This window comes from Archocentrus centrarchus, chromosome 9 (assembly GCF_007364275.1).
Source record: "Archocentrus centrarchus isolate MPI-CPG fArcCen1 chromosome 9, fArcCen1, whole genome shotgun sequence".
Lineage (NCBI taxonomy): Eukaryota > Metazoa > Chordata > Actinopteri > Cichliformes > Cichlidae > Archocentrus > Archocentrus centrarchus.
The window spans coordinates 389,557-404,092 of record NC_044354.1 but is presented as its reverse complement, the minus strand read 5'-3'; the positions used below and the strand labels follow the sequence as shown (position 1 = coordinate 404,092).

At 43.7% G+C, this 14,536-nt stretch overlaps 1 protein-coding gene across 4 annotated transcripts in view; it reads right to left on the bottom strand.

The window, feature by feature from the left end:
- camk2b1 (calcium/calmodulin-dependent protein kinase (CaM kinase) II beta 1) overlaps nt 1-14,536 on the bottom strand; it is a 68,970-nt gene that overhangs the window by 39,715 nt on the left and 14,719 nt on the right. For 3 of the 4 annotated variants that reach the window (XM_030738491.1, XM_030738488.1, XM_030738490.1), the window contains exon 6: nt 1,148-1,220. In XM_030738491.1, coding sequence (XP_030594351.1) covers nt 1,148-1,220 — 73 coding nt within the window. Of the gene's footprint in view, nt 1-1,147; nt 1,221-6,651; nt 6,725-14,536 lie in introns of all 4 variants that reach the window. The other variant, XM_030738489.1, reaches the window with a different exon arrangement.

Below are 14,536 nucleotides of genomic sequence, written 5' to 3'. Positions count from 1 at the left end.
TGCATCTTATAAGATCTGTTTCTTCCATTAGTTTTGTTGCCGAGGCTGCCAGCCACATAAACATACAGCCCGAGGATCAGTACACATTTCATTTCTGAGATGCCAAAAACATTATATAATATCTGCTGCACAGTCTGCACATAGATGTTGCTTTGGCACACGTGTGAAACGGCTCACGCGTGTCATCATCTCATTTTCTGTCTCCCAGCTCCTGATTGAGGGTTCTTGTCCCTCAGACTGTCCTCGGTCGTCACACTTTGACCTGCTGCATGAAGCGCTCTCCAGCGCCCGGGTGTGAAACCGGATCGGTGTGTGAGCTAAATAAAGACACAGCCACAACAGTTCTGATAAACGCATCACGCCTTTACTGGAACGCTGGGACTGACATTTGCATAAAGGTCTACTGGACGGTAAAGGTGCATCACGTAAAACAAAATGCAACAGACAGGCATGCAAACAGGTACAGGAGCAGAGGGACGGGAAACAGACAGACGCTGATTCACACATGGTTTATATTTAAGGTGTTGCTTTGAAAACTGAAAAAGCATCTTGAGAATAACAAAAATACCTGAGAGCAGTGAGAACAATGTGAAAACGCATTAATGAGCTCAAGATTAGCAACAAGCTCTCAGTTTCCAGCTCTAAAAACGGGCTGAGCCGGCAGAAGGAAACCTCAGAACGCTACAAGTTAATTAACGGGTCTTTACAGAAAACAAGCTGTCACATTTAAGCCATTAACTGATCTACAGAGGCAATCGAAACCTCACAGGGCGCCCGATAATCAATAGTTCACGTCCCTCTCTGTCTGCTAAATGAACCAGAGATCAGATTAAGTATTCTCTTGATAGATCTCAGAGCCATCAATAAAAATGGGACAGCTGTGTAAATGAGAAATCCCTGTTTTAAGAAGGTTACAGAGAGAGGGGGGGGGGGGGGTCAGCAAGAGTGACCTGCATGTTTGAACCCCCCCCCGCAGCAACTGGAAGGTGACTGCAGTCAGCTGCAGGCTGTATGACGAGTGACATTACATGCACATATAATACAGTTTCTCATCAATAAATCAGACGTATACAGACTAACACACCCACAACCCCCCCTGACACAAATATACAACTCAAGGGATAACAAGGTGATCCTCATCACTCACCTTCAGGTCCCGGTGCACCACGCCCATTTGATGGCAGTGAAGCACCGCCTCCAGGATCTGCTGGATGCAATGACTGCATGCAAACACCAAGGAGGGGGGGTCGCATGTTAGTCTCAGCAGCGCTTCAATCGCATGCACAGGCCGGGGGGTGGGGGTGGGGTGAGGTGAGGGGTGGGGGTGTTATGGAAGGTAAAAGGGGTAGAAAGGGCTCTTCTGTTGCGTTGACCTTTCATTGGCTACAGCTGACCCACAACGATACACAGGAAAATGAAGCCAATCAGGGTTTAGTTTCAGAAACGTCCATTTGATCCAAATGTAACGCCGAGCTCTGACGACATCATATTTCTGCCTGATTACAGAGTCATAAAGTCTCGCATTTGTTTGACTGGCAGACGGCTCGCCTATCAATCGTGATGATGTCATCAGGGAGGAGGAGCTACCTATTTCAAAGTAAAGAATGTAAAGTGACAACGGCCACCGCCATCATGGTGCGTACGGCGTTGGCCATCTTGTGTCACTTCATTTCCTCTTTCATGTTGCTATGGTTACAGATGCACACAGCTGAGGAGTTTAGGAAAATAAATAAATAAATAAATAAAAGGTTCACTGGCTGCCGGACCCGTCTGTGCCGGCCCCGTGCTAAAGTTTCAGTCTGGACTTTATGACGTGTCCACATACTACTTTCATATCATGGAAGCTCTCATGTTTCAAGCTCTTCATCAGACAGTAACACACAGTGCTGCCATCTTAAATCATGAGTTGCTGGTCCCATGATCACAACACATTGGAGATGATGTCCAATAATAACATATACACCAACCTAGTGTCCAGATGCAAGACGGGTTTTTGTCCATTATGAAGCTACATGAGGTAAAAGGACTGTTGCCCTGAGTTGTGGCCATAATTAGGCTGATATCACATAGGCTGAACCCAGCGTACGACCTACTGTAACATCATTTCCATGACAAAAAAATGGACTGCATGTTCAGGCTTCTCCATTCTGCTGAGCTTCTCACATAAAAGATGACCTAAGTTTTAGATGGCTACTGTGGCTGTGAAGCAAACACCTTCCAGCACATCAGACGTCATCAGTGACCTTCATTAAGGTGAAGTTTTCGGGGGGCTGGCTGTAGCCACGGGTTTGACTCGGTGGATCTGAAAGGTCAGAGGTATGCAACAGAAGACTCCTTTGGGTCAATCTAATCTGCAAATAACCAATGATACAGCCTCTGATCTTTGTCTTTGGTACTCTATTCTTAGTAGTGAGCATGTTGCTGGACAAACCAAGCTAAGAAACACATTTACTGCTGCTGGCTACGGGCGGGTTCTCCGTGCCCCACCTCCCTCCGTGAATTAGCCAATAAGCTTCGACTGATATAAGAGGGGTGTGACGAAATGCTTGGCCAAGGGGGGGCTACAGAAAGCGTTGATGGAGGAGGTAAGGGAAGGAGTGAGTCATTGTGCAATTAATAACAAGATGTGTCTGGGATCAATGCCATGTCTACTGCCAGTCTAGCTGGCCTCTGCTGACAGGAGGAGTCACTCTGATGTCAGTAAGCCTTCAGGCACTAAAAATAAAACCCCAAAATCCAAAAACTGTGCAAGGGACACTGAGGGGCGATCGAGGTGTGAGTGTATGCAGAAATTCGATGATATATCTGAGCAGGGGGAGGTGTGAATTAATGCAGAGCTGCATTAACACACACTCACACCTGCACTGTTGGAAATGCTCTGATGTGACCGTGCATTTATGCTTCCTGTGCACTGACAAGTTTTATTTATTCTTACAGTTTTGTTTAAAGGCAGTTTTTCTTTACCATAAACACTGAATGAAACTGAAGCATGTTTTCTGCTGCATTATTAAAGCTACTCTGAAAATGCAAAAATCAAAGTGAACCGAGTTATTTCACTGTAAAATATTCAGCTGATATAAAATTATCTGCAATGACAAATCTGAACTGAACTAGAATCAGGAGGGCCTCGCTACAGGAAGGAAGGTGCACCCTTTACCACTGCACACAAAATTAACTCACTTTAATAAAGTAAGAAAATAAACAAATGAGTAGAAATAATATTTTTCAGAAGTCTAATTTATGAATTTCTCAATAGAAGATATTTATTTTGAACACATTTTCAACTTTTTTGGACTATTTTTTAAATTTTTTTCCACTAATTTTTTTCCCTTTTGCTAGTTGTGATCGAGGGCTGAATATCAAAGATGGACACAGTCATGCAGAAGTGTCTTAAATCTGCATTCTGCCTAATGGCCAGTAGTGGGCGACTCTGGTTGTCAGATTGTACAGACGTCTGAGGAAAATGACTGTTTGGCTCACTTGACCTGTGAACACCTTTCTGAATATTTTTTCTATTTTAGGTCTTATTGAATTAATGTGAAGTGCATTTTGTGGTCAAATCAACAGTAAAGCTGGGGATGCATGAGGGAGGGGCTGCCTATGATTATCACTGATGAGGGTGTAGGTCAGACCACCCCCCCAACCACCACCACCACCACTGGTCACATCAGGAGTGAAAACATCAGGAAGTTCAGAGCTTCATGATGGAATTTGTCCATCAGTTTGTTCCATACAGTCGGACAGGAAACAGCTGGCTGCATTTTTCTTTTTTAATGTGATTTATTTGTAACACGTCGCGGTGACTGCGCAGTTAAAGACAAATAATTTGTCACATCCTGGATTTTTCCCTGTTCTGCTGCTCTCATGGTCACGCTCAACAGTTAAATTTTTACTGGTGCGAAATGTACAAAAAAATTTTTAAAAATAACTTACAGATGGCATTTATTTTACCTGGATTAAAACAAACTAAATAAAACTGAACCGAGCTGCAGTTAAACGAAAGCCCACAGACATCATCATCATCATCATCATCATGTCTGTGGGCTTTCCTGTTACCTTTAAATTTCATGCCTCGGTTCACAGACTCCCGGAGCAACCACAGCCACATGGATTACTGCTTGCATGCGGCCTTGAATTCTACATTATTCATGTGGTTTAAAATCCTGGAAACTGGATACGTGTAAGAGAAGTCTGAACCAACTCATGTTTTTTTTTTTTAAATGCTATCTGATGTTTTATTTAACCCCAGATGCCGACCACAGTGAATCACTGACAAAGTGTACTTGCACAGGTAGGCAAATCAAATATCCAATAAACTCCTGCAAGTAAACAATGAAAAGTCGGTAAAGCAGCAGCTGAAGAAACCGAGCTGCAAAGAGGGAGATATTTTGATACGACGGTCATGCTAAACCTCGAAGGCTGAATTACAGCCATAGAGTGCAATAAAGGGTGGATCGGGCCGGTCTGTGAAATATTATAACATGAGAGAAATAAGAGAGCGGCAGAGACTGAGACGGGGAGAGAGGGACGGACTGGCAACACTGTAAAGTTCAGGGCTGTAAATTAGAATCCTGTGTCTTGTTTCTAAAGGTCTCCCAGTGAATAAATACTAGGCAGGTCACACCAGCATGTGGCCATAAATGTGCCATCAAACAACCTGAAACGTGTGCGAGCTCCTTTGTATCCACGTTCATAGATAAATATGTAAGTGTACAGGCAATACAAAATGTGTGTGTGTGTGTGTGTGTGTTTCTCTAAGCTTCCTCCAACACTCATCTGCTGAGCTCTCTTACTTGCCTGTATGTGAGTTTGTGTGTGCTGTGAACACATGAAGATAGCAGAGTATGTGTGTTAGGACAGGTTAGGATCTGTTAGGGTCACGTCATGGACGTCACGCTCAATATTTGCACCCACTGTAACATTTCTTCTCTCATTGGTCACGGTTAGGCAGCAAAAAGACTGTATCTGGTTACATTTAGGAAAACATGGTCTGGGTTTAAATGCACCCTTTCCCAACGTTAAATACACGTTATACGTCAAACTTTTCCCAGCTGCAAACCGATTTCCCGACATTTCCCCGTCACCACATTCATGTGGCCTGTAACTGTGGCGACACCAGCAGAGCGCTGCAGACGGCTGGGACTGACCTGCACTGTGACACGACCTCGCAGCAGTAAGCAGTGAGCTATAATGATGCCCACGGGCCCTGTGGGAGTGTCAGTGTGTGACCACTGAGACTGTTCTCTTTATTTATACTGAAAGCTGCTCCTGTGTGTAAACCAGCATTCATGTTTCATCGTTTGGATGATTTAAAATGTAACGTTTTTGCACACAGTGGTACTCACGTATGGCTTTGTGTACACTCTGTGTATAATGTAATCCACTCTGACAACTTACATTTGCTACGTTGGCCCATTTTGCAACATTCTTCAAAGAGGATGTGAATAATTAGGTCGACGGATCGCAGCCACAGATGCACCACAGGGCTTCAAATAACGCGAGCGCGGTTCTAGATAGAACAGATTAGTGCGGCGGCAAAAACACGTTTAACTTGTAAATTGTACGTTTTCAAAGAGGCGTTTGATTAATTATAAACTTGAATAAAAGGTGCAGTTATAGAAGGTCTAAACCTCGCACAGCCCGACGACGCAAATAGACACAAAACCATAAAGTTGTGTGTTGTTAGTATACTACATGGATTTCTATTACCTGACACTGTATGAGTGCTAATAATAATCAGCGCAAAGTTTATGAAATCGCTTTTAAGACTTTATATCAGGGTGAGATTATGTGTAAGATGAGTTTGATTAAGTGGGTTTAACTTGTAATATCTGCTGCTGATGTTTGGCATTACGGTGATATTACAGCAGCATCCTAGGAAAGGTTTGATTACAGCAGTGCTACAGTCTGACTATTCTGAGGTCAGGAGGAAGAAACAGGATATCTCAGAAGTTCAGAAACATTAAAAACATTATAATTGTTTTATAATCTCTGCTCCTATTTTTGCTGTCTTGTAGCCTGAGATCTGTAAACACCTCTATAAAGATGTTAAACGAGGCTGTCCTGAAAATACAGGATCAATATGAGAACAGTAAGCAGTTTAAAGCCAGAGAGGATAGAGTAGGAGGGAAGAAAAAATAAATCAATGAAGAGGACAGTAAATATAGTTGTGGATTTTTTTTAACTAGCCTGGTGGGAGAAACTGATGGTTGCATGGCCTGGATATTTATTGCACCTGCAGAAAGTTGTGTGCTTGCTGCAGGTGACTGTGTGCGTTTATTAATAGATCTGGCAGTCAGTCAGTGCAACAGGAGCTTTTGTTATGTAGGTGCTTGTAAAAAGAAAAAAAAGAAAAGGTTGAAAAGGGTGGGAGGGCAGATGGATCAGGGAGGGTGGGTGAGGTAGGTCAGGGTCCTCCAATTAAAATTTAAAACACAATAAGAAAGCATAAACCATAACAGCATACCAAGAGACAAGTCGGACAGGCGGACAGCAGACCAGTAACTGACAGGAACGAGACGAACAGACGAGATCGAGGAGGGAGGGAGGAAGGGAAGAAGGAAGGAAGAAGGAAAGAAACAAAGGAAGCAAGCAAAAGGATGGGGGGGTTAGGGGGGTGAGGGATGCAGATGCTGCTCTACATGTACTAACCTTCAGGTCCCTGTGCACTATGTCATGTTGGTGAATGTGATGGACACTTTCTAGAATCTGATGGATACAGTGACTGTGAAGACAAAACAGAGAGAGGAGGGCCGGCAGGAGTGGAGAGGGTGGTGAAAGGATGGAGACGGATGGACCACAGGAATGTACAGACAGGGGTGAAGGTGGAGAAATGAAGGAGAAGAAAGAGGGATGCCAAATGAGTGACAGGGCAAAGATAATGAAAGATGAGAAGAGGTTAAGAGAGCGGGAGGGGTCGTGTAGCAGGTGGGAGGGAGAAAGGAGAAGGTGAGAGAGATGGATGCAGGTAGAGGTGTCGGAGGGAGAGGGATGGATGAGTGAATGCAGGTGGAGGAGACAAAAACATTTTGTTTTGCTTCTTTAAACATGATGAGAGACGGGGGGGTAGCCACAGCAGAACAACCTGCCAGACAAAAAACATCACGAGAGGAGAGGAGAGGAGAGGAGAGGAGAGGAGAGGAGAGGAGAGGAGAGGAGAGGAGAGGAGAGGAGAGGAGAGGAGAGGAGAGGAGAGGAGAGGAGAGGAGGAAACCAAAAAGATGACAGATTGTGAAAGTGAAGATAAAAACCTTTTGCAGAGGAGAGATAATAACACATGAGAGGAACGCTGATGTAGAGGATGAAACTGAATCATAGAGACTGGTGGGCTGTTGCCAGGCTATTTTTCCATCACTAAAAGGAAAACATCACCATGCGTGCACTGCAAAGAGATACATGAAACTAACGCGCTATAATGTGTGTGTGTGTTCTTTAAGTGTGTGTGCATGCAGGCTCAGTGCAATCAGAGTATAATGTGCAGAATATGTGACTAATAGCAGGCGCAAGGAGACAGGCAGCCTGCAGGATCCACACCCACACAGTGCCTAATAAGTGGGAGGGCTGAGAGAGAGAATCAGAGAGATCTACAGTGCGTATGTGTGCTTCCTCAGAAACACACCGAAAAAAACAACATGCCCAGCTTATGATGTGATACTCGTCAGCACCGAAAACCATATTTCTCTTATAGGAAATCCTGATTTCAAAGCACAGAAACCTGAGGAGGTGAAATAAAGATCATATAATCATTTTCAAGCTGAGCTGCAGGCTCAGTGCACCTCTCTGCAGTGAGCTTCAAGACTAACCAACTGACCATCATCATCATCATCATCATCATCACAGACTGCATAGATAACAATTAACCTTTGACCCAAGCTCCTGTGCTGAGCTTACACACAGCATACTGAAAGGAAGGTCAGTTCTTTCATGAGCTGCCCAACATCAACATCTGCATCCATACATGTTATAATATCACACTAAAGACACCTCACATAAGAGGTTTACTTCATTGTATTGGAGGCATTTTAACAGAACAAGATGTTGGTGGGTGATGATATTAATCACTAAGAAGCAGTTTTTGGTCCCGTTAGGACAGATGATCACACACATGAATCTGAACATGTACAACATATGAATAAGCAGACAAAATCTGTTACACAATAATCATCTGTCTGAAATAAATGCTGAGCCTATCCTTAAAAACAGAATAAATGCTTTGAGGTGACCATTATTGTGATTTGGCGTTATATAAACAGTAAAAACATTAACCTTTGTTTAATGTGCTGAAATGAGCAACAAGTAAACAACATCTGTCATGATCCTGGGCCGGTGGCCCAGCGTTTTGAGTTCTTTTGTGTAGCTTTCTTTTGTTGTACTTTTTAGGTTGTTTTCTTGGTGGTTCTTTTGGTTTCTCTGTTTGTTGTTTGAGTGTGCGGTTTGGTTTCCCTGGTTGTCTCATTTTGTAATATTGCCCTTGTCAAGTTTTCAGTGTTAGGTCTGCGTCTGTTATGTTTAGTCAGTTCCTGTTTTATTTTGACAGTCTTGTGTTCCCTGTGCTTTGTGTTTAGTTTTGCTTCCCCTTTGTCATTTGGTTCATTTGGTTCACCTGTCGTCCCCTGTTGTTTCCACTTGCCCTGATCCCCTTGTGGGTATTTAAGCCCTTCGTTTTCCCTCTGTTCTTTGTTAGGGTCCTCGTCTTGTCCACGTGTGTGTGTGTGACAACAGCTGTGTGTTTTGTTTTCGAGTGTTTCGAGTTGTATGTGTCTTTATGTTGGGCTCCCCATCCGCCTGTATCCTGTTTGAAGCCTGTTTTAAATAAACCTGCACACCAAACCTGCTCTCGTCGTGTGCTACACTGGGGTCCTCCCTGCCTTGCCTGCACCAGCCGTGACAACATCGTAACACAACTGCAGCAACTTTAGGAACCACTCGACTAACCTCTCAGTTACAGTGCATTAAAGACATCCACTGATTTCCCTCATTATGTGAACACTGTTTAAAAAGGGTCTTCCTGATTCTGCACATGGCTGAATGGAGGGAACAGAGAGGCAGCTACATGTAGTGATCCACCCCAGAGTGAGGACTTTAAAGCAGCACTGCATGAAAGCATAGGTAGGTGTACAGTACAGATAAAGCCACTGTGTGAGTCACACAGTTAACACTTATCATTAAGCGGTTATGATAACTATTTGTGTTTGACTCTTTCAGGAAGGACATGCCTCTGACTTACTCAGATAAGAGGCTGCAGGGAACATCACACCGTCTGGCTTCGTCTCTTCAGTATAACCTGCTCTGTTCACTTATTCACACTTCCTGATGCTGCTGCTTGGGCTGCCGTCTGATACAACGTGACAGTGATTTGAAAGTTTAGCGCACGCATGCGTGGACACAGCGTACGACCCCACAGAAACCCACCGAGTTTGGCATTTAGAAACAGGCGAGCGTCTCCATCCTGCTGCTTCGTTTGGGCACGCCTCTAATAACGACTGAATGTTTGCGGACTCCTGGGGGGCCAAAGAGGGAAAAAGTGCCACCCTCATCATACTGGCTGAAAAATGTGTCTTGCTCAGCACTTTGAGCTGTAACGTCCCACTGACACCAGGAGGAAAATCAAAAACTGTACCTTCTCACATATGCCTGCTTTCAATACTGAGCAGCACAAAGTAATAAAATTAAACACGTCTTCTTTTATCTGCATGATAAAAAAAAATAAAAAATAGATTCACTGACGTGTTTTCTGTTCCAAATAAATGTGAGGATGAAAAAAACAAGAACAAAACAATCTTTCAAAATACTTCACCATGGAAACTAAAGCACGTTCATGGCAGCGCATCACTGCAGTCGAGCAGAAAGTAAATCAGCAGCACTCACTGCTGATCTCAGTCTGCAGACTCACTCACACACTGCATCAGATTTCCCCTCACAGCATGGCCAGCGTTTCCCTGGAGCACCTTTAGCTCTGATGCAGGCGTGGCATTCACTGTGGCATCATTATGCATTTATTTCCATTCAGAGTCGAGTTTGTTTTTTAACCAAACCCTAAAATCTTCTCCAGAACATCCGGAAGGTTCTCAGCAGGGTTCAAGTCTGGACTCTGGCCTCGTGCTCCATCAGTTTGAGCCAAAGCATCCTCACACGGGCATCTTGGAACACGCTATAAGAAGTTCACGGCCCTCACCCCGATGATTTTTAGATTTTTTAAGTGCACCTCAGCTAATTAGAAGACAGCTGTTGATAATCAGTGGATAAATGTGGGGCTGCAGGAAGCCACTATGAGAAAAATAAGGACTGTGAATCATGCAAATCAGCGTTAGCAGAACCAGAGAGTAAATTGGTGTGATGGGTCCTATTCAGCAATAATAAAAAAATAAGATGGTGAATTAAAGCAATCAGCAGGGTCAGGGTGAGAAAACTCTTGTTTTTGTGCATTTTCTCTACAAAAATCAACTGAACTTAGTTTCAGTTGATTTGTCCACAACAAAGAGCCACAGTTAGAAACCGTGAGGACAAACTACAGCTAAAAGCTGCAGGAACTTCCTGAGACGGTTCTGAATGTTCGCTAACACGAGAGGCAAAACAGCTTAATAAATCAACGGTGTTGCGTGCCGCTGTTTTTCTTGCTCCCCGGTGAGCAAAGATTCCTCGATGCAGCTTTATTTGTAATTCAGAAGCAAACACGGCGGCCTCGATCCAATCAAACGCTGCTGAGGAGAAACTCGGTTCTGACAGGGGGCGACAAGGTGTTGTGCTGCACAGTTTGGGGTCTGTGTGCGAGTGAGGCTAATTATCGCAGCTAATTAAAGTCCCACTTCTTGCTGGTCTCCAAGGGAGCGAGGGTGGAGGAGCGGGGTGGGGGAGTGTACTGGCCTGGATGAGTGACATTCAGAAGGAAGGGGAGAGGAAAGTGTGTGTGTGTGTGTGTGTGTGTGCGTGTGTGTGCGTGTGTGTGCGTGTGTGTGTGTGTGTGTGTGCGTGTGTGTGTGTGTGCGCGTGTGTGTGCGTGTGTGTGGGTGTGTGTGTGTGAGAAGGGCATATGAAGGGTTAGAAGGTGGGTGGCACATGCTGCAGGTTTATGGGTGGTGTAGGATGAAGCTGCCTGCCGGCCTGAACTCAAACATATAAAAACATATACAGGAATATTTCTGTATTTCCTATTATTATCCATCACTCCATCAAGCTGTGAATGGGAGAGTTCCTCAGAATTACACATAAGGAAAAATTTGCTGGCAGCTCTCTGAGCTCCTAAATCTGCAGATCTGCAAACAGCTGTCCTTTTTAGAGCACCGGAGACGAACGGGCAAAAATTAGAGATAATTAGCACACTTACGGCCTTCACCATGAGCACAATTTTTAGAAAATTAATGAGTGCAAAGACAACAAAATAAGACAACCACCTTTTTTTTCTTTCAGCGACACACTGAGACACAGCTGAAGGTCTGCGGCCGCCGGTGCAGAAAAGCAACCAGACACATACTGAACTTTCATTCGTTTAAAGGAGCACAGATAGAGTAAAACACTGAACTATTGTTGCAATAAATGAGACAGCAGTCTCTGATACAAAGATTCAAACCAGAAAGGAACTTTTTAATTTCGAAGCAGCAGAACAATAGAGCCACATCTACTGTTTCATCGTTCTTTTGTCTGACCCCATCAAAACGGTAATTTAGTGAATGAAAGTCAGACTTATATATAGCACATCTCTCTGGCTGTCTCAGATATGCTGTCACCCTTATTACATAAATTATAGTATGCGTGGGAATCACAGAATATCTCACAAGATGATCCTATCACAACACCGTGCCCACAATAACAGCGGTATCGGGACACAGCGATCCTGTGCAGAGACGAGAGCTTCAGCTCAGATTCATCCCAAAGTCTGAGGAAAGAATTCCTCTAAAAAGGCAAAAAGCTGGAATTCTGTGTGCTTTGATTTCACTGTAGCTGCATTTATATCATCATCATTTAATGCACCATCAAGAGGAGTCAGGAAGTACCAAGTTTTCAGTATCAGTATATAACCTATAACACATGTATTGCTGTACATGCATTTTTCCCCACTTGTAACATTACATGGTATCACACTGAGCAGAGAAGCTTAAATATAATAGAAACAGTAAAAAATGCATTTATGTTTCTTGGAAGCTGCAAAGACTTTAAATAGTTTCTTTAAAAAAATCTTTTATATTTCCCAGACTTCACATTTGCATTAAAGTGAACAAATTACAGAGCACTGTGGGATATGACCTTTTCACTGTGACTCATATAAGGGCCTGTTGTAAAAGATGACATTAGCAGCTGACATCTATATGAATATTTTCCTGAATAACAAAACAATTCACCCGCAGAGATGCATCTAATGAGGGAGCCGGTGCTAAAAATAATGACCATAAGGAACAGGATTAAAATGACTGAGACATCAGTGTACAGTGTATGAATCTGTATGTATCTGAGGCACAGTTAGTGCTGTGTTTCATGGAAAATACTAATAAGAGTTACTGAATTTGATGATTTGTGATTAATGTCAGTAAACTGTGTGCAGCGGTCCTCGAGGTTTTACCCAAGTCATCATCATCATCATCATCAGTCAAAGTCAGCCTTTGTCACAGTGGACGCTAACAGCACTTCAGCAGACTTGGCTGAAAGTGGCCGTTTGCTCTGGTGTGATTTTGTCCCACAGCAGACGATCCTGCTTGAATGCTGCTGAATGGACGAACACCCACATCACAACTGTCGGTGTCGAGCATCTCTCTCACTCTTCTCTCAGCCTATTGTCTGCCCACCCCCCCGCTACTCCATTTCCTCTTCCGCCATTGGTTAAAAAGTGAACTGTGTGCATGTGTGTGTGTCGATGAGTCAGCACGAGTGGTGGGTGTGAAATATAAAACAGCACGGGTGGTGGTGGGGAGGGGGAGGGGGGGTGTGAAAAAGAAAGTAAAGTGGAGGAAAAATCAAGAAGAGAAAGCAGGTGAGACTGTCCACATACACACACATGGGGTGGGCAGTGTAACAGTATAAAGGTGTACCCTGAACCACCTGCACCTCAAACATACCTGAGCTTTGACCAATCAGAGCTCCACAAACATCAGCGCCCGTTCGTGTGCCGGATATAAAGCAGGTTTTGGGTCTTTGGTGCACGGCCTGTCATTATCCCGGCGTTCCCATTTTCCTGTGCCAGTAAATAATTACTGTTTTTGAGCCTTTGGTTGAAATCACATGATTGCTTTTTGAGAACACAAAATCTAAAGATGCCTCCATCGAAGCACTTGTGCTGAGAGCTTCTCGCTGTGCCACGCTCACACTCTGCAGTCCAACTGGACATTTACAACAAACACAGCTTTGTTCCTGCCTTCATTTGCTTTCTTTTAAACGAGGTCTGATGATGTTCGCAGTGAGCTGAACTGCACTTTGCCTTTAAAAGGCAAATTAGAGTCAGACGCTGCAGCTCTCTGACTGCATCACAGTTCATTTCTGTGTTTTCGGTTTTGCTCTTTGCTAAAAGTCACCTGGAATTTAATGTAAACCCATCCAAACGTCTACAACACAACATCATGGTTTAAACTTCCTGTCAGTGCCTCGTTAAAGCATGCTGCTCTAAAGGAATACAGAGCAGTGCAGCATATTTTTGTCCATCACACAGTGATGTCATCATACATCCCCTTTAATAAAAACAGGAACGTGAAGAAACATCGAGGTGTTATTAACCAAACTGTGGTCTCACCGTCCTGCTTTCTCTCTCTGTACGTTTTAGAATTGATTTTAAGACGTTGCCGATGCTCATCAGCACGTCTGGGTCTGACCTCACGCTGCAGAGCAGAAATACTGACCCCATTAACCCGAGTTCACAGCCTTAGATCTGAACCTGCTTCCTGCTCGACAGAGTCAGCTCTGAGAGCTTACGCTGCTCCACCCGTCAGGACCCCTGATGGCACCAACTTCCTTCTTTCGCTTCACTACGATCAGGTTTTTATAGACCTGCTGTGATGCTTTTAATGGTCCTCACATCATCATCATTTTTTTCCGTGTGTATTTTTCCTGCAGTATTATTTTGTTTTTGTATTTATTACAATTTTTTCTCAGCTGTTTGAATTTATTATTTTGCTTTTGCTTGTCTGTCAAAGAACTTCATAAACTGTGTTTTTAAAGTTGTATAAATAAAGTTCTTGTTGTTATTATTCAGTGATGTTTCAGTTATATTTTCGTGGGTGTTTGTAACTTCCCGCCTAACTGCACACCACAGTATAATTTGGATTTGAAACCCACAGTGGTCAAACCTCAGCCTGGGCTTAAAGCTCACTCCTGTGTGGGTGTGTGGGGGAAGGGGGGAGTACTGTGAAACTGATGTAAAGGAAGAGGCAAAGGACAGAGGAGAAAGAGTGAAAAAAAGGGGAAAAAAGAAGAAAGTGGCAGCAGTGTGACAGTGAATACAGGAAGTAAAGGAGTACCGCTAACAGACGAGAACAGAAAAGGCAGGAGATACAACAGAAGAGAGAAAAAGAAGAGAAGCATGCAGAGGAAGGATGTAAGGGGCAGGAAACAAGAC